Below are 27,702 nucleotides of genomic sequence, written 5' to 3'. Positions count from 1 at the left end.
TTTTCTTACAGCTCATAACAAATCAGTTTCTTCAGGACAGTATCTTTTAACCAAGCATTTATTTCCCCTTGCACACATCATAAATTTTCAATCAACTTCACACATGAATTGTTAACATGCCATATAGATACATGAAAAAGGACTTTTTGCTGCACATTTTAATTTTAAAAATATATTTAAATTTTAGTATACTCTTGCATACTTGATATATATTTAAACCTGATTACTAGTAAAACGAACCAAGGAAAAGGAGGAACCTCATTGCATGATTTTAACAAGGTTTAAATATGTTTTTACTGTGTATATGACAATAACCTTGTACATTGTAAGATGAAAAGCTGGGGGGGGGCTTTATTTTTACTGATTTTATTGTAAGCACTTGCTTCTTTTGCTGTGGAGATATATAACATGAAGCAACACACAACTATAATATGACAATTTCATTTCAAATATGTTACTGATTACACATTTTATTACTGTGATAAAAACATTGTGACAAGAAAACAGAGGACTTCTAAAATGCTTAATATTTGTAGACTAACTAAATAACCTGAGAGTTACCCATCTGGGTGACATATGGGTCAAGAACAGTTCTTGAATCCCACTGTTTTTCATTCATTTCGTATCTGCTTCATTAAGAACTTGCTCCAGGATCTCATCAATGACGTTACACTCGTAGTTCACTTGTTCCAAGTCCAGTGCCGGGACGTAGGTGATCAGAAGGCGCCCCACGTTGCGCCGAAGCTCGATTAAACTACAAAAGGGAGGACAAAAAGACACAATCAGATCCCTGCTCTAATTATGAAAACACACCAACACGAAAGGGACTTGATTTCTCAGCCGTTCTACCTTCTGGAGTTGGTGCCAGAGTTCGTCAACCCTCCTGCCTCCTCTAAATGTGACTGCGCAGAAAATTTGCCGTCTTTTTGTGAAGCTTGTGCATTTTCCCTTTGCTGCTGTAAGCTCAACCTGAGCTCCTCGCACTGAGCTGCCAAATTTGACTTTTCCTCCTCCACACTGTGCAGCTGTTGGTGAAGCCAAAAGAAAAAAAAATAAGAAGGTAAAAAGCAGGTTTACATCTCTGAACTCTGTCCCAAACACAAACATCTGTAACATATACAACATCATCTAGAGATTCTAGGTATTTCTTGTAAATCAGTTTTTAGACTCTGAAACTTTTTGAAGCCTCACACTGGCTGGATTTTCTTGTCATTTTTGGGGGATCTTGTTTTTGGACAATGTATATATTGGCATTTTGAGTATTAAGTTAAATAAACATATTGAGCTCAGTCTGTGAATCTGACCTTTTCAATAAGACTTTTAAAATCCTTCTGACTCTCTGTGTCCTCTGTTTGGCAGCCTTGGTGAGCGTGTTCCTTCACACTGATGAGCGACTGCTCCTGCAGCCTGCTCTGCACGTCCTGCAGCTGGACAGTAAGTCTTTGCACCTCCTGTTTCAAACTGTCCCTCTCCTGAGCTGTGTCCTGCGTGAGCTCCAGGAGTTGATCTTGTTGATGCTGAACCTCAGTAATGTTGGGGTACTGGGGAAGAGAAGAAGGCCCCGGCGTTTCATCACTTTCCATTTGTGCCACTCCGTTGTGTAAGATCTGCTTTTCTTGAATGCACTCTGGCTGCTCAAGAGCTACAGCTTGGGTGGTGCTGTTGACCACTTTAGGAGGACAACTACCTGCAGCAGTTTCCTCTGATGTGATGTCTACAGCGGCGTTGTAGCTGCACTCCATTGGCATGGTGACAGGGTTTGGTGACAGTGAGGTGCGCTCTTGGAAACCACTTGTTCTGAGTCTTTTTGGCGTATTTTGAGAATTAACCAGCTGTGTTCTTTTACCCCTGCGGAACACAAATGTAACAATTTATGTGCAACTTTATTGTAGCAAAACACTTACAATTAACCACACAAACATAAAACACATCACACCTCTGGGGCTTCACTGAGGGTGAGCTTGGAAGTCCAGGGGTAGTGGAGGTGCTGCAGGCTACAGGGAATGAAAATATTTTTAATCGCAAACCTTTTCTTCTAACCTACAAAAACAATGATGTCTTACCTGCTTGAGAACTGGAGGAAGGCAGAGGGGATTCTGCCGTAACAGCAACCTCTTGTAGTGGCTGATTCATCTGAATCATTTCAGAGAAAGGGGACTGGACAGAAGGCAAAACAGCAGCAAATATATATTTATATTTAGTCCTGAAGCACATCGAGTTCCTATCATGTGATGATTGAAATGGTGACAGCAGGGGGCGCTGTTAAAGAGCCTTAATGCTGACAAGCAAATGGCCAGGGCTTACCAAACATGAACAATTCCTCATTAACTTTCAGCTACTTTCTGTTTTGGTGACAAAGAAATGTTGAGCACTGTTAACTGAGCTGCACATCTGTATATGGGCTATAGGAAAACTCATCAACCTTCATAAATGTGGTCCAAAACTCAGAGCATTTTCTAAATTCAAACCATTACATCTTCCTTCTTACAATCATCAGTAAAAAATCAATGTCAGGGCTTTTCTCGGACAGCTGGACAGAGAAAGCTGCAGCAAGGACAAAAAAGCTACTTCCATAATGTTTTTTGTGCCCTAGTGAGGAACTGCAGCTGGATGCTGATGCAACAAAAAGAAAGTTCAGTTTTCAGTCTTGACCCACATCCTAATGAGCATGAAGTGCAGCTAGTCGGCTAGAAAGACCAAAATGACTTTAACTTGTTAACCAATAAGGCTAGAAACTGGGGAAACTGGTTTATAAGGACTTACATTGCTTTTTAAATATTTTATGTGCACTAGTTAGCTAGTTGACTATTTTTTTAGTTGCACAAGTAAAGTCAGAAAAGCTTTAAGAAGTCAACTTGTGAACATGTTTTAGTTTTACTAGTTAACTAGTAAGGCCAAAATACTGTAAGTCATACAATATTTTGAGTTACCTAATAAACATTTTAAGTTGAATAATTGACTAGATCACAAAGTTTAGCTCCACTAGTTACCTAGTAAGATAAAAAGTTATTTTTCTAGTCAGCTACTGAGCTTTTGAAGCTTTGTTGAAAGGCCTAAAATTTAGATTGCACTAGTCTACTGGTTCCCTGCGACTTGGTAAGAAGGGGGTAAAGAAAATGGATGCATGGATGAATGGATGGATGGATGGATGGATGGATGGATGGATGGATGGATGGTCTACTGGTGTGACTTTTTGAACGTCACTAGTAGTACTAGCAGGCATAATTTGTGTTGACTAGTTAAGTAAAGTAAGTAAGTAAAATGTATCTATTAAGTAATTAATTATTAATGTATCACTAGAACATTTCCCTGAGAGTCAGTCAGATGCAAACTGCATTCAAGTTGAAGCCTGAAAAATTAGCTTCTCCCTTTGGTCCTCCAGCAACCAGCCCTGAACTCAGACATAATTTCCTGCTAAGAGCTGTGGCTTCTTACACAAAAGAAGCGTTATGCTCTTCAGCTTCTGCTTTCTGTCATTCTTAACACCGCATTGAAGAAACTCATCAGTCATACCTAAAGTGTTGGTGGTGTGACTCTAGTTAAACACATGCTCATAATGGGAACAGTTCACTTGCAAAAGCTGCAGCACAATTTGCAACAGGCAAATATAAATTGAGAGTTAGCATTGAAATAAAGTTTGTACTTTTTGATTAAGCTGTCGTAAAATTCTTTTATGCTGCTGCTCTAAAGTCTTCATTTCTCTGTCCATAGCATTCAACTCCTGCTTTTCAAGATGCCTCAGATCCTGCTTATCCTAAAAAAAATAGATGAATAAAAACAAAAACTGAAAGCATTGTTGTTTAATAATTATAGAGTTTGAGATCAATACAATCAGAGATGTAACTACATATATTACAAACCACTGAGATATTACAAGAACTGTCAGAAAACATCACAAAGAGAGAGAAAAATGCCAGATGACTTAAAGAAGATGAGTTTTTCCTACCTGCTGTATTTTGTTTTCCTGTTTCTTTTTCTCCTCTTTCTCTCTGTAAGAAATAAAACTAAGGTAAAGCCTCCCAACTGCAGCTGGTCAACTTTTTATGTTAGTTTTGACATTGGGAGAAGTTTTGTTATTCTTATACAGTTTAAATGACACATGGAAAATGCTGTGGTGATATTTAAAGTATATAAACTCACTGTTTATATGTCTTGATGTACGATGGTTCATTGTCTGAGTCTTCTGCTTCCTCGTCAACCAGACAGCTCCTACAGGCATGCATTAAGTTAGGTAGGGTGGGGAAATATAAAGCATCTATGTTTACAGTAGACTTTTAGTAAACTAACAAATTTGATTTTTGAAGTATCCATAGAAACATTTTGATGTTTTTTCATCATTTCTGAATTATGTGGACTTTCTTTATTTCTTTCACGAAATCGAAGTGCGATACATCACAGTGGAAAAGCAAAAAAATAAATTTTTAGGTATAATCGGCTCACAGCTATTTGCAAATTTTTCTAAAGACAGTTCTTTGGGCTTGAGGCCTGACTCAGCCTTGGTCATTTCACCCACCTGAAGCCCTCAAAAGACAGAGGTAGAGAAGCTCTTGTAACTTTGGGTCAATTTGACCCGAAGGCCACAGGAGTGTTAAAAACTTTCTGAGGGTTTTCCTAAAGCATTACTTGAGGAATTCTGCTGATTTGGATGCAAACATTTGACTCAACCTGAGACCATGAAGACTCAAATTGACATAAAAAGCAGTTCTTCGAGGTCTGTTTTCTACCAAGTTCTAAGTTCTACCAAGACACAGAGTGCCTCTGTATTTACAGTAATTATATTATGAAACACATGCATAAAGTTGGAAATTCCTCCTCAGCCTCAGAAGTGCACCGCTGGCAGATCTGCGCCCCCAGTTTATTTCTTTCATTTACAATAACAGTGTGTAATTCATGTACAGTAAGTGGTGTCCAACATTATTGGATAAAAGGCGATGGACAGCCATCCTGCTTTATTCCCACGTAAATGATAATGCTTTAGTTTAGCATTATCATGTTTATCCTAGCATTTTTCATGTTGGCTGTTTAGCGGGCCTTTGGTACTATTAGTTAGCCTCTTGTACCTTTAGTTTAGCATTATCAAGTTTCAGTTTATGTTAGCTTATTTAGCCTTCCTGTACATTTAGTTTAGTTTAGTTTATCTTAGCTCATATTGTAGATATTGTTAGATTGTTAGATTCCTGATTGTTGTTTAGTTCAGTTTTACCTTTATCATGATTTCATTTAGATTATTTTAGCTACTATTTTGACTATCTTAGCTCATGTTTAGATATGTTTAGTTTCATGACTTTATTTAGATTATCTTATATTTCATTTAGATTATGCATGATTGATGTTTTTTATTTTTGTATTTCTATATTTGATTTTGATGTTTTTATCTGTATTTGATTCTGTACCTGATTGTTGTTTCTGTGTTGTAAAGCACTTTGAATTGCCTTGATGCAGAAAAGTGCTATATAAATAAATTTCACTTCACTTTACTTCACTTCATGTTTATGTCTGACCATTTAAGTTTTATGTTACTTCTGCAGGTGTGCTCCTCTCCACACTACCTTATTTGGAGTGTCAAAAGAGACAAAGGAGTCACACACACGACATATTTGTATCTGTTTGCATATTTAAATGGAGGCGTGTCAGGGGTGGTGTCTCATGTGAGCTCAGTCCCATGTAAATTGGGATGTACGAAGGAAAGGTGCGCAGAAACATGCGCACGCTCTTTTCAAATTTTGTCCCTAAGCCAACTTTCAGTACGAAAGTTGAGCACTCTTTGATAGACGGGGCAGATGGTTACCTGAACTGAGGATCTGGGTTCATACTGCAGAACCATTTTTTTGGCAACCTCTTCACGTTGATCTCATCTGGGAGTTTGCGCCATTTCATACAATCATCACAATGCACCCAGGTCTGATCCGGTCGCGTTCTGAAAAGTCAATTTGGTTAAAAACAAATAGATGCAGGGTATTTGATGTCAGTCACTTTACACTGTACTAACATGGTATCTTCCACTGGTACAGTGCTGCTTGGATTTTCTTTGGACTTCCTGTAGCGAATTTCATTCCAGTACTCCTCCAGTTTGATGCCCAAATTATGCATGATTTTTCTGTTCCAGCCCAGGTAGCAAGCAAGACAAATTTTGACCTTAATTAGTATTAAAGCTTTGTAACAACAATGTACTCCACCATTAATGTCATTACCTGTACATGTCATTCTCAATGAAGCTCTGCTTGTTGTGAGTGGGCTCTAAAAAGTCACATTCAATGATCCCGATGACACCAACACCCTTGTTATTGGCCTGGAGATAAAAAAGATTCAAAAGATCACGATGTTCAGAACCACGGAAATACATGTAAAAAATGAACAAGATCACCCAGAGAGACGAAACTCACCTTCAGCTGGCATCCCACACGTTCGTAGGCTTTAATGAGCCTGTTCTTGTGATACATCATAATACCGTACTGGTCTTTACTTTTGGTGTTATAGCCAAACGTTATAGGGATGCGTTTGTCCTGAAAGGACAGTTAAGGAAAACACAACAGTATAAAACACAAATCAAAAGCCTACATCAAAAAATATTTTAATATCTGCAAAGTATAAAATAATATTATTAAAAACAAAAAATTTTGTAAAGATTGGCAAGAAAGAATACCAAGAAAGTGGGCTTGTAGTGGTCCTTTTCAGTCCACGCCAGAGTTTTAGCCATGAACACAGACGTGACCTTTTGACCCCGCACCACGACCTGCATCAGTGGCTTCAAGTACAGAATAGTACAATATGCCTACACCCAATGATACAGAAATATTTATATATTCATGAAACCAAACAAAGTTGATGGACAATAAAGTCAAAGTAAATATCTGGATTCATAAGCACAAAGAAAAATAGAAACAATAAAAACACATTTTTGGGGATTAGACTTCTTCTGTACAAAATCTAAATGTCTAAGATCTACAAATTTGCAATTCCTTTTCATTTCACAGAGAAATGAGTTGTATTGCTTATTTTGGAGTGATTTAAAACATTCCATTGCTATTTTTTGACTAAGGTGAAATGACTGAACACTTCTGCTTCTACTGGTTAACCCACTTGTTAGTCAGCATGTTTTAAAGTGACAATTTATTTAGTTTACCTCAACTTGACCCCTTAAATAGCCAAATGAAGCAGCCTAATAAAAAGGAATGCGATAAGTGTAAGAATTACATTCTTACATGTCATTCTTCCAATCTGATGAACTTCAATTCAAATTTATAAGTTTTTCCATATAACACTGGAGACTGTTAATCAGCAGTTATAATAAATAAATACTTAGCTAACATGCCATAAAATTTGGACACTTAAAAGCTTCAAAACAAATCTGTAGTCTTAATTATTGCTGTTTTGTCAGCAAACATCTGTCAGTCAAAGCAGAGTAGCAGCATTGTGCAAAGGACTAAGTACCTGGATGTGTTGGTCTGATCTATGTCATTACAGCTCCTTACCCGCAGTGAATATTTGCTCTCAGGAATGTCAGAAGTTGCTTTCTTTGCATGTGGAGAGGAATCGTTCAGTTCCTCGCAGACTTCTAAAGGAATTCGGATATCGTAAGGGTCCGTCTCAAAATCAAACTCTGTTGCTCCTGTAGATGTCCTAAAAAAGTTTGTGATTTTAGCATCAACAGACAACTGAGACATGTACAGAGAAAACCACAATCTGCAGAAAGGTTCAATTATTGGGAATGGAAACATGGAGAAAACTGCTGATCAGGTGATAGTTCAAATGGATAGTTCTGTGGAAAGATTATAAATAATTACTTTTTGAATAGCCATTGGAGAAAAAAGTCCCATTTTCCTTCTATTTCTTGGTGATGGATTTAACAGGACTCATGGGGATGTTTTGGGAAATGGTACTTAATTGGATCACAAACAGACCTGCGGAGGTTCCAGATGATGATCCGTGTGCCCGTTTTCCCCCTGGAACAGACTGAACTGATGGCGTCGACCTCAGCGAGCAGTTCCTCCTGTGTCTCGAAAGGGGAGTAGCTCAGGATGTCCTGCAGACTGGCTTTGTGTTCCTCTCTTACAGAGAGTAAAGATGTGGTTAAAGAAAACCAAGGAAAATATATAAACATGGCTGGAGAATATGTACTTTCTATCGAGGCCAAACAACCTTTTTTTCAGTTCAGTGTATGGTAAAGCCTCAAATGAGCAGAGTTCATCCATTTGGCTATATTTATTGTTAGATAAAAGGATATATTTGTCTGATTTCCCCTCTTCAAAGCAAACAATAGGTACAATTATTTTATCGGCCCCAATCTCTACCAGGTAGGTCTGAGAGAGCATCCCGACACACGACATGCTCTTTGACTTGGAAAATACGATGGCATCTTTACCAAGACGCATGGACCCAGATTTGAACCCATTGCCATAGATCCCAATGGGCTGATGTTTATTTACTGCTTTTTTTTCGCTGTACCCAAAGCTGTGGGATGGGAATATACCAATTATTTATTAAATAATAGAAAAGTGAATCTAGGTAATCAAATTAATCACACAGTAACCGATACTGAAAGATGTTGGTCAATAATGAAACATATTAAGACCTTTACATTGGATAACCTTCCAGAAACACAGCTTGGTGAATTTTTGTACCTGAGCATCTTTTGCATAGTTTCATAGTTGAGTCCACTTCCATTATCCATAAAGCTGAGGCATTTTTCTCCTTTTATCTCAGTCATGTCGATCCACAACTGTTTGGCTTTAACATCTGGGTCATAGGCATTATCTGTCAATACAAACAGGCAAAGGACTGTTTAAAAATGGTTGACGGTGTATATGAGTGGATTTAATGTGACTAAATATTTCCATTTATCCACCATGCTTTATTGTTGTATTTGTGAGTCTTCAGCACCTGCTGTCATTTTTCTGCACCATGGTTTTGATGTTTTCATGCATAGTTGATTCATTTGACCTTTCCATGTCAGGGGTTTGGATTTTTGGTCACAGTTCTTCTATGAAGTGGTCTTCATAGAAGAACTGTGAGCTCCTATCTGTGTATGATTTAACTTACATACTATATGGAAATAGTGAACATCAGGAGCTGTTTGGTGTTTGGTATACCTGGTTAATCCTACAGCTGACATTAATCCTAAAAGTATCACTGACTTTGTACAAGTGTAGCTGAACCAAAAAAAATCAAACTGGGAGTTTTGTGAACCCTTCTACCCTTCTAAATGATTATCATAATCTCTTCCAGGAAACAGTTAAGCAGCTCAGTGCAGATATGTCATAAAATAAAACAATATTATTGGGTTCATACAGTAAATGCATTTATGCTTTGTTCCGTTGCTGTTATTCCTTCTTGTCACTAGATGGCACTGCTGTGACAGTGTAGGGTGGAAGAGTTTGTGTTAAAGAACAGAGAGAAGATACAGAAGAGACAAGACAACACTGGGTTGTGTAATGGCGTCTTCACAGGCATTGTAATGATGTTTACGAGTTTAACGTTGTCTCCTAATTTATTACAACCACCACATGTACATGTACTATCATGTATCAACACAAAAATGTGATGATGACTCACCAACGAGCTCAGCGATGGCACTGAAGGGCCAGGTGTGACTGGTGGAGTTGCTGTGCAGGTACTTAGGTGAAAGCTAATAATGAAACAAAAGTTTGCACAGCAGTTACACTTGATATTGATCATATGTTTGTTTATTAAAAAAGGTTATATTATCTAACATTAAACAATTAATATTTTGTAATCACAAACATAAAACACAAGTATATAGAAGAAAAATAGAATCACTCATTTGCTTTATTTGAATATGTAGGTGGAAGTGTGCACATGAAAGACGAGGAATGAAAGTCAGCTGCAGTGAGACAGAGTCCATGTGTGAGAATGAGAGGAAGGCAGGTGGAACGGTGAGGCTACAAGGAGCAAGTATTGAGAGTTGACTGTCCAGGAAAACAGGAAGTGTGGTAAAAAGGTGAAGAAGAGCGTCCAGGCAGGATGGAGTGGATGGAGATAAGTTTCAGGAGTGATTTGTGACAAAAGGGTCAAAGGAAAGGTTTACAAGCAGTGGTGAGAGCAGCCATGTTGGATGGTTTGGAGACAGAACAGGAAGTGTCAGAGCTGAAGATGCTGAGGTTCTCCTTGGGAGGGACAAGGATGGACAGGATTAGGAATGAGGTCATCAGAGATACAGCACAGGTTGAAGGACTGGGAGATAAAGTTAGAGAGGCCAGACTGAGACGGTTTGGACATGTGCAGAGGAGGGACAGTGGGTATATTGGCAGAAGGATGTTAGAGATGCAGCTGCCAGGAAAAAGAAAAAAGAAGAAATATATGGATGCAGTTGTTTGAGCTGAAATTCCAGTCAAAAATATTTTGTGCTTTTAAATCAGAATGTGTAGCTGTGAGTTAAGTTTTGTAATCTTGTAAACCAAAACGTCTGAGAATTTCATTAATATGCATTAAGATACATTAAGATTTGTATTTGTAAAAACTAATTACACAAGTTGCATTTTTTTCTCAGCTGATTGGTCAATACCATGTCAATCACAAATTTAATCTATGACAGTATTATTAAATGCACAAAGTCAGTATTTATCTAAAATTGTATCACTAATTAATCACATGGCAGCACGAAGAAATACATCAAATCTAGTTACATATTGAGTATCATTTGTTTCCCATAAAAGTTAGAGAAAAAAAAAAACAATGAAGAAGAGCAATAAGCAAAATGTGTTGTTAGAAGGACATGCAGTGTTCCTTCATTCTAACACCAACCATAAATTAATATTAGGTGAGTTTAAGAGAATGTAATAGTCATAGGTTTGGGCCCATTCATTCATACACACACACACACACACACACACACACACACACACACACACACACACACACATACATACACACACACTGTGTCCAGGACCTGCAGCTCAGTAAAGTGCCGACCTGACAGCCAAACCCATCATACAGCCTAACCCTGACCCTAACCATTACCGGTACATCCCTAAACCAAACATAAACTCAATTCACACCTTAGTCCTAAACCTAACCCCTAACCCAAAAACATCATTTCTCCTCATGGGGACCAGGCTTTGGTCCCCACAAGGAGCAGATGGTCCTCACAAGGTAGTATATGTTAGGAAAGTTGTCCCCACAATGTATCAAATACATGGCCACACACACACACACACACACACACACACACACACACACAGTGTCCAGTAAAGTGCCAACCTGACAGCCAAACCCATCTGTTCTCTGATTGGATTGTTAAGTTTGTGATTGACATGACATTGACCAATCAGCTGAGAGGAAGAAAACTCCGGTTAAAAATGTAGTTTTTGGATCTGTATTTGCAAACAGACCTTAACAACGACGACAACAACAACAATTTGTGTCATTTTTTTTACAAATACAATTTGTTTTTTCACACACACAAATTCTTACCGACACATGCACAAAGATGAAAATTCTCTGACATTTGTTTTACAGGATAACAAAATTTAATTCACAACTCTGCATTCTCACTTACAAGCATACAATATTTACGACTGGACTTTGAGCTCATAGAGGATGACCCGCTGTAATAACCCCTGATAAGGGGAACAGTTAAAAGAAAAAAGAAATATAATAAAACCAAAGGGCAGCAGTATATCCAGAAGTAAAGTCCAGTCAATATTAATTTATTAATTTTCAAATTATGTGACTGTAAGATTCTGGAGTTCCGCTTTTTATGGAAAATAAGAAAAACAAAAAGACAAACCCTCATATCAATTACGTAATGGAAATCTCTATCTATTTACTGGGAGAAAAAAAAATCTAAAATAAAACTTGGTGGTATTTTAAAGAGTCACAAAGGTGGGGTTGAAACCCAGCAGAGCTCAGAGAGAATATTCAAATAAAGTCCGCATTTCCTTTCTTTTTTTTTTTTTTTTTTTTACTAACAAGCCAAAGCTGAAAGATTTCTATTCTCAGCCAAATCTAAAGTATAAAATATAAAGTATAAAGTGGACTCACTGTGCTGAGCGGGACTCCGCGGTCTGATTGAGACGCCATTCTCCTGTAAAAAGAACCGATGTCCTGAATCAGAAGAGAAGATCTGTCTTTTTTTTTTAAAAAAAAAGACAGCTCTTAATCAAAATCAATCACGTGATCAATGACTAAATGAAACCTAACAGCCTGCACAGGCTAGGAACAATGTTCTTTAGATGTACGATTACCCATAATGCACAGCACTATGTAAATTATTGAGAACCACAAACATATCAGATCAGCTGTGAAGCACGGAGGTGGGAGGGTGATGATTTGAATGTGCAGGAAAGTCATTTCATCAACAATGAACTCCTCTGCAGACCAAAATACAGTAAAAGTCAAATGTGAGGCCATCTGATACTTAGAAACTCATTATCAGGTCTAAAACTACATAATTGGTAATAATAATTGAACAAAAATATCAGATTTTGTTCTAAATGTATTTATTATTAGTAGCCTGCTGGTAACTAAACAAGTTAAGGTAGTAAATAAATTAAGTTTCTCATGACATGATTGCTTTTAAATAAATAATGCAAACCTACATGTTTTCTTTTTAAGTTGTTGAGGAATATTTCCTCACTAAACCTCAGAGAAGAATCATCCAAAGACACATTAAACTGAAATCAAACACTTTTTATTATCCGGTACCAGAGAGAGAATCACATTCAAGCTACAAGCTTCTGCACAACCCCCGTCTTTGACACAAAGAGCTGTTTGTTCATTTCAACAAACATGGGTGTAACCGAGACAGTTAGCACCTGTTTATATTACAGGAAAAGGTTTAAAACGCCACATGGCTAAAGGGCCGCCGTGCCTCGGCTGTGGTGTGGACACAGTGATGGGATAAGTGTCCCTGCTTCACTCTGCTGCACACAGCTAAACACACATACAGCAAATAACTTTATTAAAACACAAATAAAAAGAAAAAAAACATCCCTATAATAGTCTGCAAGGTTTAATGTTAAATACATATGGTACAAAGTAATACATTATCTGTTTAGTCACAGATAGTGAGTACATAACAGGAAAAAAACTCAATAAGTTTTCTTTTTTCTTTAGATCATTCTGTTCATAAATCTACAAGTCGTTTTCACTGAATACGCCTGTGATCAAAAAAAGCACCGTAAACTGCAAAATGCAGGAACATGCAGCCCCATGGCGTAAGATCTTCCCTCTCAGGTGTTCTGTGATAGAAAACTAAAACTGTTAAAGACAGAAACATGTCGTGTTAATGATTGACACATGAAATTACGCAGCTGCCATCTTGTTCTCACATCCTCCGGTAAGACAAAACGCTTGGAGAAATCTTTTACGGTGATTGCACTCCAAGGCTTTGATTTATTTCCTGCAAAGACATTTTGCAGGAAAGAAATGAAATTTGACCTGATAGACTAACTTTAAATGCATCATATTAATACTGCAGTAAAAACTTTTTATTGTGACAAGAAACCTATGCAAAATCAAATATTTACTCTTGGCAACTCCTTCAGTACATACTGACTCTTACTTTAAAACAACTTTAGTTGTTATCTTGATTAATTGCAGTTTAGGGGAAAAACATCATCTTAATGAACAAACAACAAAAAAAAATGTACAGGTGTTTAATGAAGATGAACCCAGTTAAACCAGAGAGGAAAACTAATAATCTGAGAGGAACAACATGCAGATTTACTCAATTATCATTACCCATTCCTTTGCATTATATAAAACTGTAAGGCAAATAGATTGTTGCTGGGACTATCTTTGCATTATTCATATTTTTAAATAGAACTCAAACAATAATATCTAAACAGGAAATATAAAAATATACTTAACACAATATGTACATGTTAAACTATACAAAGGGCCGCTGTGACAGAGTATTAGATGCAGTTTGTGGAAAAAATAAGCATGAGACAAAAAACAAGGTACTTCAATGTTTTAACACAAAGTGTAAGGTCTTTGAGATAAAAACAATTGTTGTATTTTTAAGAAACAATGTCGAGCAGCTAAAGAGCAAGTCTTCACAAATCCAACAGCGACCTCCCTGAGCCTCATATAAATTAAGATTTCCCCTCATCAGTCGGGTCCAGGTGAGAGAATCTGAGATTTGTAGAGATGACGTGAAAAAAAAAGAGAAAAGTGCCAATTCTAAACGAGTCGAACTTTGATGCTGAAATCTGTTGTTTCCTCAACTGTTTCAATCAGCAACAAAACAAAGACGATGGTTTTTAAAGACTGTATTAGTTGGAAAGATGGATTATGTTGACAAGGAGGAGAAAACAAAACACTTCATTCAGCAGAACTCAAAGCTTTCTTTCAACAATCACTAAAACATTAACTTGCTGCTGTTAAGAGCAACCAAATGAGAAAACAATTTGTATCAAAATAAAATCTCAAACTTTTGAATCCATATGAACCTCTGGAAGGAGTGGACATCCATGTAAAAAAAAAGCAATACATAATCTGTAAATGTGTGCATCTTCAAATAAATACAAATTACTCTGCTACATTCATAAGACTTCTTAGAAGAGGTCTTCACAGGTCCTGAAATGAACTCTATTGTAAAAAAAGAAATGGCGCTGTGAAGACCTGGAACATGTGCAGTGGGGCAAAAAAAGTATCTAGTCAGTTCTGTAATTTTCATCATGGTTGAGTTTGGCATCTGACTGTTTGAGGCTGTGAACAGGTGTCTTTTATACAGACAACAATGTCAAACAGCCGCCATTAATACAGGTAATGAGTGGAGGACAGAAGAGCTTCTTAAAGAAGTTACAGGTCTGTGAGAGCCAGAAATCTCGCTTGTTTGTTATTAACCATATTCTTATTTTCCACCATAATTTAGAAATAAATTATTTAAAAATCCTACAATGTGATTTCCTGGATTTTTTCCCTCCTCATTTTGGCTCTCATAGTTGAATGGTACCTATGATGAAAATTACAGACCTCTCTCACCTTTCTAAGTAGGAGAACTTGAACAATCAGTGGCTGACTAAATACATTTTTGCCACACTGTATGCATTTGTGTAGACTCGATTTTACGGGTCAAAATCAGTTTCCGAATCCCAGATTTTGCTCAGTTTGTTTATTCATCTTGTATCTACTTCATTAAGAACTTGCTCCAGGATCTCATCAATGACGTTACACTCGTAGTTCACTTGCTCCAAGTCCAGTGCCGGGACGAAGGAGATCAGAAGGCGCCCCACGTTGTGCCGAAGCTCGATTAAACTACAAAAGGGAGGACATAAAGACACAATCAGATCCCTGCTCTAATTATGAAAACACACCAACACGAAAGGGACTTGATTTCTCAGCCGTTCTACCTTCTGGAGTTGGTGCCAGAGTTTGTCGACCCTCCTGCCTCCTCTGAACGTGACTGTGCAGAAAATTTGCCGTCTTTTTGCGAAGCTTGGGCATTTTCCCTTTGCTGCTGTAAGCTCAACCTGAGCTCCTCGCACTGAGCTGCCAAATTTGACTTTTCCTCCTCTACACTGTCCAGCTGTTGGTGAAGCCAAAAGAAAAAGAAATAAGAAGGTAAAAAGCAGGTTTACACCTCTGAACTCTGTCCCAAACACAAACATCTGTAACAAATACATCATCATCTAGAGATTTTAGCTATTTCTTGTAAATCAATTTTTAAACTCTGAAATTTTGGCAAAATTACAACCATGTGTCACATTAGATGCACCTCATCTTTACACATTTATATCTTTTCACTTAGCAAGCCAAGCACAGTTATAATAAGAGCATACTAGTCTGTAAAGTTTCAAGGCATTTCTTATTTCTGACCACAGATTGTTCCCAGCTGCTTCATTCCAGATGCTTTATCTGACAAATCAAACTGATTCCAAGCCATTGCTACTGCCTTGATATTATTAATGAGATGTGATGTAAATACTGAATCCTCCTGTCAGACCAACCCGCTTTATATCCCTTCACTGCATCTGTGAATCTACAATGTGATGGCCTTAGAAACACCTGAAACTTTACAGCATTATGTTCAGCCCTGGAGACCTATTTAATTCTGAATATTGAAGCCTCACACTGGATTGTCTTGTCTTTTTTGGGGGATCTTGTGTTTAGATAATGTGTATATTAGCATTGTGAATTTAAGATAAATAAACATATTGAGCTTAAAACCGTATCTGTGAATCTGACCTGCGAGCGAAGTTCATCCCTCTCTTTCGTAGTCTGATCCAGTTCATGGACTAGGCAGCCCACCTGCAGAGAAATCTCATCAATGTCCTGCTCCTCATCTCGGCCAGTGTTCAGACTGGCCCTGGTTTCAGAAGCTGCTAACAAAGCCTCTTTGTCTTTTATCAACTCGTTGACTTTCTGTTTGGCTTTTTCAAAAAGACTTTTGTAGTCCTTCTGGCCCTCTGTGTCCTCCGTTTGGCAGCCTTGGTGAGCGTGTTCCTTCTTCACACTGATGAGCGACCGCTCCTGCAGCTGGACAGTAAGTCTCTGCACCTCCTGTTTCAAACTGTCCCTCTCCTGAGCTGTGTCCTGCATGAGCTCCAGGAGCCGGTCTTGTTGTTGCTGAACCTCAGTAATGCTGGGGTACTGGGGAAGAGAAGAAGGCCCCGGCGTTTCATCACTTTCCATTTGTACCACTCCGTTGTGTAAAATCTGCTTTCCTTGATTGTCACATTCAATGTCGTCTTTGTCTTGCTTGAACTCTCTCTGCTGGACAGTGTGGCTGTTCAGGCCTGAGCTCCGATCTGTACCATTAGTCCTACGCACATTCCCCACCCCTTCACTTTGATTTTGACTGAGTGGCTCTTCCTTCACATTAAAAGCTACTGTTTGGGTGGTGCTGTTGACCACTCCGGGAGGACGACTGGTGTCCACCGCCGTGCTCGTATCCGCAGCGGCTGCCTCTGAGGTGACGTCCACAGCAGCATCGTCGCTGCACTCCAACAGCATGGTGACATGGCTCTCACACTCCATTTTCTCCTGCTTGATTTCAGTCAAATGAGAGCTGGGCTTTTTTGGCTTGGGAGTACTTGCAGTTTCCAAGATGACTATGTCATCATCGGTGTCATCATCAGAATCTTTAGTATCATCACTGGCATCATGCTCATCACTGACAGCAGAGGTAGAGCTCACATCTCCTGCTGAGGGGGGCTTTTGGAACCCATTTATTCTGGGTTTTTTTGGCGTACTTTGAGAAGTATCCAGCTGAGTTCTTTTACCCCTGCGGAGCACAAGCGATGCAGTTTTTATGTGCATCTTTACTGAAATGAAACACTGAACATTGCAAACATAAAACCCACCGTACCTCTGGGGCTCCACTGACAGGGATATTACATTTGTAATCACTGGAAGTCCAGAGGTAGAGGAGGGGCTGCAGGCTACAGGGAATGAAACCATTTTTAATCGCAAACTCTTCCTCCAGCTGACCTACAAAGAGAACTTGTGTTTTTTGTATTTTTACCAGCTTGTGAAATGGCGGAAGAGTTCAGCAGGGAGAATTCAGCCTTAACAGCACCGCCTTGAAGTGAACGGCTCTTCGGAGTGGTTGGAGTGGAAGTGGACTGGAAAGAAAAAAAAAACAGAAAGTCAACTGTAGTACTTCCTGTATTTCTGATGTGGTATTTTCATAGTTCCACCAGTTCATGTTAAAATATTTTGGTAGTAATGCATGCACCATTTAATGCCTACGAACACTTTTTTTTCCCTCTTTGTTTTTGGTCTTGGACCCATATTTTGGTTTTCAGGTGGGTAAAATTGTGCTAACAAACAAAAGCCTGTACACGCTTTAGTTTCCGTCCAAACTAATTTACGATACAATGTTTTGGTCAGGCAAACAAATCATCTAAGATTCCAGCTGTTACTAAAACCAAGGACCAAGCTTTCAAGTAACCGCATTACAATCCTTAAGAGAAAGATATCTGCTTTTTGGTGTTAATAAAAAAAATAAATAAACGAGTTCAAAATCGAGCATAACACAAGAACAGCTGACTTTTGGTGGTGTGACACAAACAAATGTTAAAATGTTCACAAAAGGCACTAAAAGCTGCAGCTTAGACTCCTCATAGATTCAGCAAACAATTATAAATCAAGAGTTTATATTAAATGGATGTACTCCTTGCTGAAGCAGGCTCGTCAGGTTTCTGTGTTGCTGACTTAAAGCTTTGGTTTCTCTCTGTAGGGAGTCCAAAAGCTGCTCTTCATGATGCCTTATATTCAGCTGATCCTTGGAGAAAAGAAAGACAAAACAATAATTCACCAAAATGTTTAAAACACTGTTAATAATTACACAATTAGAGTTTAAAACAATCAACAAAACAAATTATGCCACAAAGCATTGAGATTATACAGGAACTCCAACTAACAAGATGAAAAAAAAAGAAAACATTTTACAGAAAAAGATGTCATCTTACATGCTGCATTTTCTTTTCCTGTTTCCTTTTGTTTTCCCTTTCTCTGTAAGAAAAAAAAAGTGTGGTCGTTTTTATCTCAGGTCTGACGTTAGGACGTCGTTATTCTTGTTGAGTTTATGTTTTGAACCATACTTGGGAAAAGTTGTGGAAACATCTGAATAATGTGTCACTCACTGTTGTTTGTATGTCTTGCGGTATGAAGGTTGATCGTCATCAGAGTCCTCTGGCTCCTCCTCTACCTGGCAGCTCCTACAGAGGAAGGGGGTTACAATATGTTATTGTTAGAATAGATCAGATTACGCTCTTAATAAACTAAATTTTTGTTTATGTTCACAGAACCCAACATACATGTTTTTCTGATCCAATCAGATTTTTTCAAGTTTTGTAGTATTTTAGATTTATGGATTAAAAAATATTTATAACACAAACCACAATGCTTCACAGTGGAAAGTAATAAATGTATTTTGGGACTATACTTTGAGTTGAGTTCAAATCCAGGTTTTGGACTAAATAAAAACCTTCTCAGATTATCTCTGTAGCCACTCTTGGAGGGTTTCTGGTTTGGGCTTTGTTAAAATATAAACATCCAGCCTGGCCCAGATCCCCAACCTTTTTTGTTTTTGGTCACTTGATTTTTCTGCATTTATTTTTCCTTTTATTTGGGTGAGTCTTTTTGTCTTTGTCACACGTCTGCCCACTCCACTTACTCTCTCTCCTGCTGAAAAAGACTGAATAACATTCAGAGGCCAATACTGCTGTACGGGATTGTGTCTGGCCACTTGCCCCGTGGAGTGAGGGTTGATGGTTTTAGAAGACCGTCTTTCCTCCTTCAAGCATCTCTAAACTTGGTTTCCTGATTTTACAGGTTCACAGTTCAGATGGTGGTCTATGTATCTTTTCAACTCAAAACAGCCCCAACTGTAAAATCTATCCACAGTTTAACGCAAACAAGACAAACTCTTATTATTGCCCCTAATGAAAATTTCCCTTTAATTAGGCAGCATTTTGGGTTTTTAACTTCTACTGAGAAATGTAATCTCAGAAATCTGGGTGTCATCTTTGACATCTCACTGTCTTTAGACAATCACTGTAAAAATACTAATTCACAACTGCTTTTATCATTCAAGAAACATGAAATCATTTGTGTCAGACTCTAAACTCGAGATGCTTGTTCATGCTTTTATTTCCTCTCGTTTAGAGGATTGTAATTGTCGTTTTACTTGTTTGAACAGAACCTCCTTGGCTCTCCTTCAGTCTGCGCAGAATGTTGCAGCGAGATTAACTAAGACAAACAGAAGAGCTCACATAACTCCTGTTTTTGCCTCTTTACACTGGCTCCCTGTGCACTTGAGGAGTAATTTTAATTTTTGCTTTTATGTTATAGAGCACAATACGCCCAAATACATATTGGACCTTTTGGAGCCTCTATCTCCCTCCAGGACTCTGAGGTCTTCAAGTCAAACGCTGTTGGTGGTATCTTGAAATCGTTTCAAAACTCGTGAAGACTGGGATATTCAGGCGGTGGCTCTGAAGCTTTGGAAAGCTCCTCTACTGTCCCTTTTGCTGCACAGACTCTTAAGAAACATCTAAAGACATTTTTATTCAGACAGGCTTTTACCTAATTTGTTTTCTGCTTTTATTTGCTTTTCTTTGTGAAAAACATTGTGATGTTTCGTGTCTGTGAGAGGTGCTGTAGAAATAAGACTTACTTGCTTAAAATGTTGAGTTACTGTAAGAAAATAACGAAATATTGCAGCAGTAAGTAAAAGGCTGAGGTACACAGTTCAAATGGCTCCCTGGAAGTTAACGTTATTAGCATCAATGAGCTGAGGGATAATTAGCAGATATATTAAGTGCTGCTCTAAAGTTAGTTTTCTGTGAAACTGTTTTGCGATTAGAGCAGAAGTCTACTTAATGCTCCATGTTTGTGTGTAATACAGCCATCCTAAAGAAAACAAACAAAAAACTATGACTTTTAACAAAACACTGCTGCTGGTGCTTTTGTTTCTGCATTCAAACCATCCAACTCAGAGCTCTCGTGTTTGTTCATGTTTATCACTGACATGAGGGCACGAGTTTTTGCACTGTATCAACAAAACACTTGGAGAAGTTCCCTTTTTCTTTGCTCGTATTTGTTTATTTTGATTCATTCCAACATGTGGCTGTTACCTGAACTGAGGATCGGGGTTCATCCTGCAGAACCATTTGTCTGGCAGCTTGCTGCAGTCGATCCCATCTGGAAGCTTGCGCCACAGCAAGCAGTCGTCACACTGCACCCAGTTCTGATCCGGTCGCTTCCTGAGGAGGAGGTCGGGTTAAATAAAACCAGAAGCAGGAAAACTTAATGTCGGTCACCTCGCTCAGTACCCACATGGTATCTTCCACTGGTACGGTGCTGGTTGGGTTTTCTTTGGACTTCCTGTAGCGAATTTCATTCCAGTACTCCTCCAGTTTGATGCCCAAATTGTTCATGGTTTTCCTGTTCCAGGAAATAAAGAGTCATACATCCAAGAATGCAGGGATATAAAAACAACACAGGTTTTGTTATTAATTAGGGTTTTATTGAACCTTGATAAAAAATAAATGCACCTGTACTTATCACTCTCAATGAAGCTCTGTTTGTTGTGGGTGGGATCCAGAAAGTTGCATTCAATGACCCCGATGACGCCAACACCCTTGTTATTGGCCTGGAGATAAAAAAAAGATTCAAAAGATCACAATATTCAGAACTACTGAAATATGTAAAAAAATGAACAAGATCACCCAGAGAGACGAAACTCACCTTCAGCTGGCATCCCACACGTTCGTAGGCTTTAATGAGTCTATTCTTGTGATACATCATTATACCGTACTGGTCTTTACTTTTGGTGTTATAGCCAAACGTTATAGGGATGCGTTTGTCCTGAAAGGACTGTTAGGAGAAACAACATCAGAAAAATTACAACTTCTGTTTTTTTATTGGCTGAAAAGTTTCATAGAATGTGTAATGAAAAAATACCAGGAAAGTGGGCTTGTAGTGGTCCTTCCTGATGCTGGCCAAGCTTTTTGCGATGAGTTGAGATTTGACCTTCTGACCCCGGACGATAACCTGCATCCGTGGCTTCAAGTACAGAATACTACAATATGCCTACACCCAACGACACAGAAATATAGTTTGATAGAAAACAAAATTAATCAAAGGATAAAAAAATGATCTCAAACCTGGACTTTTATGAATGAGAAAAAAACTCCACATAATTATAAATGATTAAGAGATTTTTCTGTCAAACTCCCTCTTGATATCAAACCCCTAGGATGCATGAATCTGTAGCAAATTTTAATTAAAAGAAAAAAAAAAAATCATATTAGTTGTATACTAGACGGTGATTAGTCAAAACATTTTTAAAAAAATCAAACAGAAATAAGCAGATATAAGCTTTCAACCTTCACTAGATTGATTTAAAACAGCCTTTAGCACTAAAACACTGCAAATAAATAGAAAATATTTGTGTGGCAACAATGAAAAATAACAAGTGTGGTCGAGAAATTTAGAAATGTTAGTAAATTTGTGTGGAGAAACAGAACAACGCGAATACAGCTCCTTACCCGCAGTGAGTAAATGCTCTCAGGGATGTAAGAAATGGCTTTGTTTGGATTCTGAGAGGGATCGTTCAACACCTCGTAGATTTCTGAAGGAATTTGAATATCGTATCGGTCCTTCTCAAAATCAAACTCTGTTGTCCCTGTTGTTGTCCTAAGGAAGAAAGAAAATATAAATACATTTTTCCCCACAATCGCCAATCCAAAAAGAGTCAAGACACAGAGAGAAATGAGTGCAATGAACAGCAAAATTAAAGCATTTTTTTATTTATTTATAATTGTAATAAGGCATCATGAATGTTTGTGCAATAATTTACTAATAAGTGAGTGAAAACAGGTGTGTAGAAAAGAAAAGCTATATGTAACATGCTCGTTACGTATAGTTTGCTGCTGCTGCAATGACTCTTTTCCTTTTTAGGAAGTGTTTGCTGAACAGCTGGTCGGGAGAAATCACAGCGTCAGGAGGTAACACTGAGGAGATTTGTGTCTCGCAGGCAGAAACCGATGATAACTACAGAAAGTGTGCACTGTGTGAGGCATCTGGGTTCCACAGACAAACTGTATTTTAATTGGATCACAAACAGACCTGCGGAGGTTCCAGATGATGATCCGTGTGCCCGTTTTCCCTGTGGAACAGATCGAACCGATGGCGTCGACCTCAGCGAGCAGTTCCTCCTGCGTCTTGAAAAGGGAGTAGCGCAGGATGTCCTGCAGGCTGGCTTTGTGTTCCTCTCTTACAGAGAGTAAAGAGGTGGTTAAAGAAAAACTGATTAAACTATCAACACACGGCTGATTCGAGGAGTAAATGTGTCTCACAAAAAACTCTGTATGGCTTTTATTTAAGCCATAAAACGTTCTTCAGAGAGAGACAAGGACTAAAAGAGGTAATTTCAATGCATTTTCAGGCTTCAACTATATACCCCTCCCCCCTCAAATGAGCCGAGTTGAATACTTGGATGAAATGTGTTTACTGCACAGAAAAAAGGATATATTTGTTTGAGTTTTTCTCTTCAAAGCAAACAATAGGTACAATTATTTGATTGGCCCCGATCTTTTCCAGGTAGGTCTGAGAGAGCATCCCGACACACGACATGCTCCTTGACTTGGAAAATACGATGGCATCTTTACCAAGACGCATGGACCCCGATTTGAAGCCGTTGCCATAGATCCCAATGGGCTCCAGTCCATTTACTGCGGTCTTGTCACTGTACCCAAAGCTGAACATAAGAGACATACAAATCATTTTATAAACATGTAAAACATGAATCATAATTATTTACAATTATAATAAAAAAGTCAAAATGTTCATGTTTTGCTCAGAAAAAGTAATTTTTGTCTGTAGTCTTTGCAATAAATGATTCTGAACACCATCTACCAGAACACAAATTCATATTGTTTGTTTTCTCGTCTCAAAATACGTGAAAAGCACTTAAAAGATAAGCATAGTTCTGAAATCTTGAAGTCTTGAGCCACCCTTTTTGATTTGAAATGAGAACTAAGTTCAGCATTTTATTGAAAAGTAACCAAACGATCAGAAACAAAGTATTTAAAAATAAAGTTTGTGTACGTCTAATGACCTTGAAAGGCAATATTTGGGAATGATCTTTTTTTTCTTCAAAAAATGTGAACTTTCTTTCTACTAGCTTAGGTAGTCTTCAAAAACATTAATAAACAATCTGAATCAAAACATACATATTTAGGTTTTGTGGCTCTATAAACCTTCTGTCACTGACTTTTAATTTGGTAAAACTCTGACTTTTGTCGGCTTTTCATTCTTTCCAAAAGGTTTCTTTCCAGATGACCAATTCTGACTTTGACCAACAGCACAAGGATCAATTAAAGGGTTATATGCATTTCTCAGGACCCGTGTCAGGTCTTAGGACCTTAGGGACCCTACTGGTGCAAAAACTACCTGTGCCCATCTAAACGTTTTATCATTGATACTTTATTTATTTGATTTGGATGAAGTAATGGAAACAAATTACTTGTTTTTGTGACTGTGCTGCTAATAACAAAGCATGTAAGGGTACAGTTTAAAGTAAACCTGTTGTGTGCAGAAATAAACAAAATAACATTCATAATTTTAGGTGCATTTTTTTGGTTGAATAATTTGTTGATTAATGTTAAGCGGATTAAAAAACAAAACAGACATTTCTCAGAAAATGTTTAGGCACAAGGAATGAAAAAAGTACAACAAATTTTCAAAGGACAAAATACAATTAAAAACACCTTCAAAGTACAAAGTATGTCTATGTCTATGGAAATCATACCTGAGCATCTTGTGCATAGTTTCATGAGTGAGTCCATTTCCGTTGTCCATAAAACTGAGGCAAAGTTCTCCTTTAACCATAGTCTTATCGATCCAGAATTGCTTGGCACAGACATCGGGGTCGTAGGCATTATCTGTCAAAAGAGACAGTATTAGGAACCATAAACACGACTCTTATTTATAGAAATTGCATTACATGGAAGTTAAAGTTATGTAAATCTGAGGTGTGTAAAACAGTATATTGGTCTTTTAATGTTCTTTTATTGTACGGTGAGGTTAAATTCACCAGTTTTTACAAATTCATGGACATTTTCTAAGAGTATTAAAACTTTAGTTTACACTTCTAACACACAAAAAATAAAATCTTTCGGAAAATTTTACTCCAAATGTCTGTATTAGGTTAATGTTTAATTAATCTTGCTGATGCTTCTCTAGAAGCAAACAGGTTAGCTTTTAGCTTTTTGTTTCATTCCAAATTAGCATTTAAAGGTCAGTTTGACTAAATCTGATAACAAAATCAGGATCTCGCCAAAAAAACAAAACAGTCAAACTGAGTCAAATGTAGTCATTATAGTTAAGTATCTTAGGAAAACGTCCTCTGCCGTGTGACTTAACAGCGATGTGATGATGACTCACCTATGAGCTCAGCGATGGCGCTGAAGGGCCAGGTGTGGCTGGTGGAGTTGCTGTGCAGAAACTTGGGTGAGAGCTGAAAACGAAACTGAAACTTTAACCAACAGTTACATCGAACACAAGCTGACTGACTCAATTAGGCTTTATTTTGCTACATTCTTACATGTTACAATAAACTATACATATATAACGTTAACCTTTTTGTGACACAAAACATGGACCTCAGATAGATTATCATTGCATTAACTAATGCATGTAAACACTATTCTGTACAGAAAAGGCTGGATCTGCAAACACTCGACATCCCTTCCTTCAAGTCTCTTTCTGGCAGCTTCATATTCAGCATCCTCTGTTCAATTTATCTGATATCCCTGCTCTGCGCATGTCCCAACCATATTAGCCTGCCTCTCTAATCTAGTCATGTCCATTTTGGTCACTCCAAGAGAAAATCTTAGCATCTCTTTTAGTTGTTAGTGCCACTGTGTAAAAACCACACATCTGTAGGAGGGCACATGCAATACGATAGAGACGCTATGAATCGTTAACACTTCAGAAATTATAAACCTTGGGGCACCACCCTCAAAAGAGGGAAAAGTTATATAAATCTAGGATTTATATGTTTATCAGTTATCTCTCACGAAGGATGACGAGACAGAGTTTATCTAACGTGCTGACTAACTTCTCTGAAATTAAAGTCAGATATGGCCGCCAAAATAAACTAGGAAAAACTTCTTAATGACAGAAAATTTGGCTCGAAGGGAAAAATACGATAAAAGCAGCACGTTTGGACTCTTTTACTTACTAAGGAGGAGAGGCAGAAATGGCTCTTCTGATTATAAGGTTTGCAGTCCCCCTGGTCTAAACTAAGCAACCTTTGTTTGTTTACTATGGAGGACTGAAAGCAACATAATCAAAAATAAAAGCAGAAATATATATATTTTGCTTTTGCCTTTTCCTTACAGATACGTTTCATCAAGTAATGTTTATATTTTGCTTTTGAAAATGCACACGGTGAATAAAGAGGAGGAGGAAATGTGTAAGGAAAAGGCAAAACCAAAATATAAACATTACTTGATGAGACGCATGTGTAAGGAAAACGCAAAAGAAAAACATATATATTTCTGCTTTTATTTTTTGATTATGTTGCTTTCGGTCCTCCATAGTTTACAGTACACCTAAATCTGTAGGTCTCCTCTTATAAAACAGTAATGTAGGTATAAACAAATAACACGTTGTTGATATGCAAAAATAAAGCGCAGCAGTCCCAACCACTGAATATATTCATTAAAAAAACGATGCAATTGTGACATTGTGGAGTCTTAATATGTTCAGGAAAAAGCCCTGTGCTATGTTATGGTAAAAAGTGGGCCCAACTCAGAGGCTAAAGGTGGAACAGGAAACCTTACTGTAAAACGAAACCTGGCTCAGCTAAGTCCACAGCACTGCCACCGTAAATATTTACATAAACAAAGCTGCTTTTCTTGTTTACTAACAATCTGCATGCTCACAACAAGCTGCGGAAACGCCGAGCAGCCGAAGTTACCGAGTCAGGCCAGCTATGACTGGACATTATTAGACACAACCAGCTTAAAATATTGATTTATTTAACCTCAATGCTCGCGGGAATACAACTCTAACCCTTCCTGGTTAAAACTGGCATTTTAAGTCGCCCGAAATCGTCCAAAAAACAGAATAAATTCGCCTTACCGTACTCAGCGGCACGCCACGGTTTGTTTGATCCGCCATTTTTGTGTAAAAACAAATGGCTGTGGGCGGAGTTAGAAGCTGTCTGTCACCGACGATAAAATAAAATAAAAATAAAATAAAATAAATTCAAATAAAATAAATAATTTTGTTCAAGGAATCATTTTAGGTGTTTATCAACTCTTCATTCAAATGCGAAAAGCTTCCTAAATTAATTTAACTCAAAGTTCAGCGACCATTTCCGGTTTCACGTTTGTAAAAATAAAAGTCTGGCACTTGTTAAAAACAAATAGCTGGGGATGGTGACTAAATGCAAATAAGTTTTCCAGTTAATTCAAATATTCTCCACGTTTTTTTTCTCAAATGCTATTATTCTCGCATATTCCTTGAAAAAAAATTCCTTCATTTAACAACAAAGAACTGCTTCCAGCTTTTTAAATAAATTATTTTGTTAGAAAAACTGTAGACAAAAAACATGTTATTTCTGTCTTCAGTAAACTTATACAGCTTTAAATGCTTGAAAGTACATAAAGATGCATATTATTCTCAAATTCATGACAAAATCCTGCTGTATCAGCTTAATTTCTTGCCTTCGTGATGCGTTTGAGGTCATAAATGTGCTGAGATAATAAAGAGCCCTGTCTGGGAAAAAAGACATAAGTCAAATAATAAAAACAGACACTCAGCTTAGTAAAGGCACTTTTCAAAATTTCAGTCTTTTGTTTTAGTGTTGAGACTAAAAACCATGATGAAACTGTTTCAAATGAGGAACCATATAGTTTCAGGCCTCACATGATGTGGACACATCAGCCAGTCTGAGTGTAAATCAGAACGAGACTAAAAATAATCAGTCAGAGATGTTTCATCAAGCAGCTCGCGGTGCTTCATGTGTTTCCTACAACAACAAAAAAATAATCCTTAGAATTTATCCACAGGTGTGAGTGAGAGTAGTTGTTTATCGTGTTTGTCTCTTTGTGTCCCTGTGATGGACTTGTGATGTCACAGGATGTCAAATCAAAATCAATCAAATTTTATTTGTATAGCACATTTCAGCAGCAAGGCATTTCAAGGTGCTTTACATATTTAAAAAACAAAATAAAAACAGCATGTGACAATGAATAAACAGTAAGAAAGAGA

General features: G+C 37.7%; 2 protein-coding genes across 5 annotated transcripts; both read right to left on the bottom strand.

Moving 5' to 3' along the window:
* Positions 1-43: 43 nt before the first annotated feature.
* On the bottom strand, positions 44-12,500 carry LOC108239780 (MORC family CW-type zinc finger protein 3). 4 transcript variants are annotated; one of them, XM_025007317.2, is made up of 19 exons: positions 12,001-12,500; positions 9,553-9,625; positions 8,622-8,754; positions 8,225-8,451; positions 7,902-8,058; positions 7,473-7,620; positions 6,644-6,772; positions 6,384-6,503; positions 6,192-6,289; positions 5,990-6,097; positions 5,789-5,917; positions 4,141-4,209; positions 3,947-3,989; positions 3,644-3,754; positions 2,064-2,157; positions 1,937-1,994; positions 1,305-1,848; positions 850-1,025; positions 44-754 (listed from the first exon to the last, which is right to left on the bottom strand). In XM_025007317.2, exons 1-19 carry the CDS (start codon positions 12,037-12,039, stop codon positions 616-618), a joined length of 2,595 nt encoding a protein of 864 aa, XP_024863085.1. In that variant the 5' UTR covers positions 12,040-12,500; the 3' UTR covers positions 44-615. The 4 variants fall into 4 exon arrangements, with proteins under 4 accessions (XP_024863085.1, XP_017278202.1, XP_024863086.1 ...); XM_017422713.3 differs by lacking the exon at positions 8,225-8,451 and having other exon boundaries at positions 7,902-8,048; XM_025007318.2 differs by lacking the exon at positions 3,644-3,754 and having other exon boundaries at positions 12,001-12,265.
* A 133-nt stretch (positions 12,501-12,633) lies between these two features.
* LOC108239779 (MORC family CW-type zinc finger protein 3) lies at positions 12,634-26,713 on the bottom strand. Its single transcript, XM_017422712.3, has 19 exons — positions 26,569-26,713; positions 24,865-24,937; positions 24,230-24,362; positions 22,950-23,176; positions 22,546-22,702; positions 21,966-22,113; positions 21,379-21,507; positions 21,163-21,291; positions 20,970-21,067; positions 20,752-20,859; positions 20,550-20,678; positions 18,555-18,629; positions 18,381-18,423; positions 18,083-18,193; positions 17,432-17,531; positions 17,276-17,348; positions 16,153-17,191; positions 15,318-15,493; positions 12,634-15,222 (listed from the first exon to the last, which is right to left on the bottom strand). The coding sequence occupies exons 1-19, from the start codon at positions 26,605-26,607 to the stop codon at positions 15,084-15,086; spliced, it is 3,126 nt and encodes a 1,041-aa protein (XP_017278201.1). The 5' UTR covers positions 26,608-26,713; the 3' UTR covers positions 12,634-15,083.
* Between the last annotated feature and the right edge of the window lie 989 nt (positions 26,714-27,702).

Source organism: Kryptolebias marmoratus, linkage group LG6 (assembly GCF_001649575.2).
Source record: "Kryptolebias marmoratus isolate JLee-2015 linkage group LG6, ASM164957v2, whole genome shotgun sequence".
Lineage (NCBI taxonomy): Eukaryota > Metazoa > Chordata > Actinopteri > Cyprinodontiformes > Rivulidae > Kryptolebias > Kryptolebias marmoratus.
The sequence above is the reverse complement of the archived record's forward strand: the minus strand, read 5'-3'. Positions and strand labels throughout refer to the sequence as shown.

What these genes read in the sequence shown, in the direction of transcription:
- LOC108239780 (XM_025007317.2), bottom strand. Translation starts at nt 12,039, where the DNA reads ATGGCGTCTCAATCAGACCGCGGAGTCCCGCTCAGCACA. An exon ending in GTGTGGGATGCCAGCTGAAG is followed by an intron (nt 6,290 to 6,383) that starts GTGAGTTTCGTC and finishes TTTTATCTCCAG; the next exon opens with GCCAATAACAAGGGTGTTGG. An exon ending in AGGAAAACAAAATACAGCAG is followed by an intron (nt 3,755 to 3,946) that starts GTAGGAAAAACT and finishes TATTTTTTTTAG; the next exon opens with GATAAGCAGGATCTGAGGCA.
- LOC108239779 (XM_017422712.3), bottom strand. Translation starts at nt 26,607, where the DNA reads ATGGCGGATCAAACAAACCGTGGCGTGCCGCTGAGTACG. An exon ending in GTGGCGTGCCGCTGAGTACG is followed by an intron (nt 24,938 to 26,568) that starts GTAAGGCGAATT and finishes TTTCGTTTTCAG; the next exon opens with CTCTCACCCAAGTTTCTGCA. An exon ending in TTCCGCCATTTCACAAGCTG is followed by an intron (nt 17,349 to 17,431) that starts GTAAAAATACAA and finishes CATTCCCTGTAG; the next exon opens with CCTGCAGCCCCTCCTCTACC.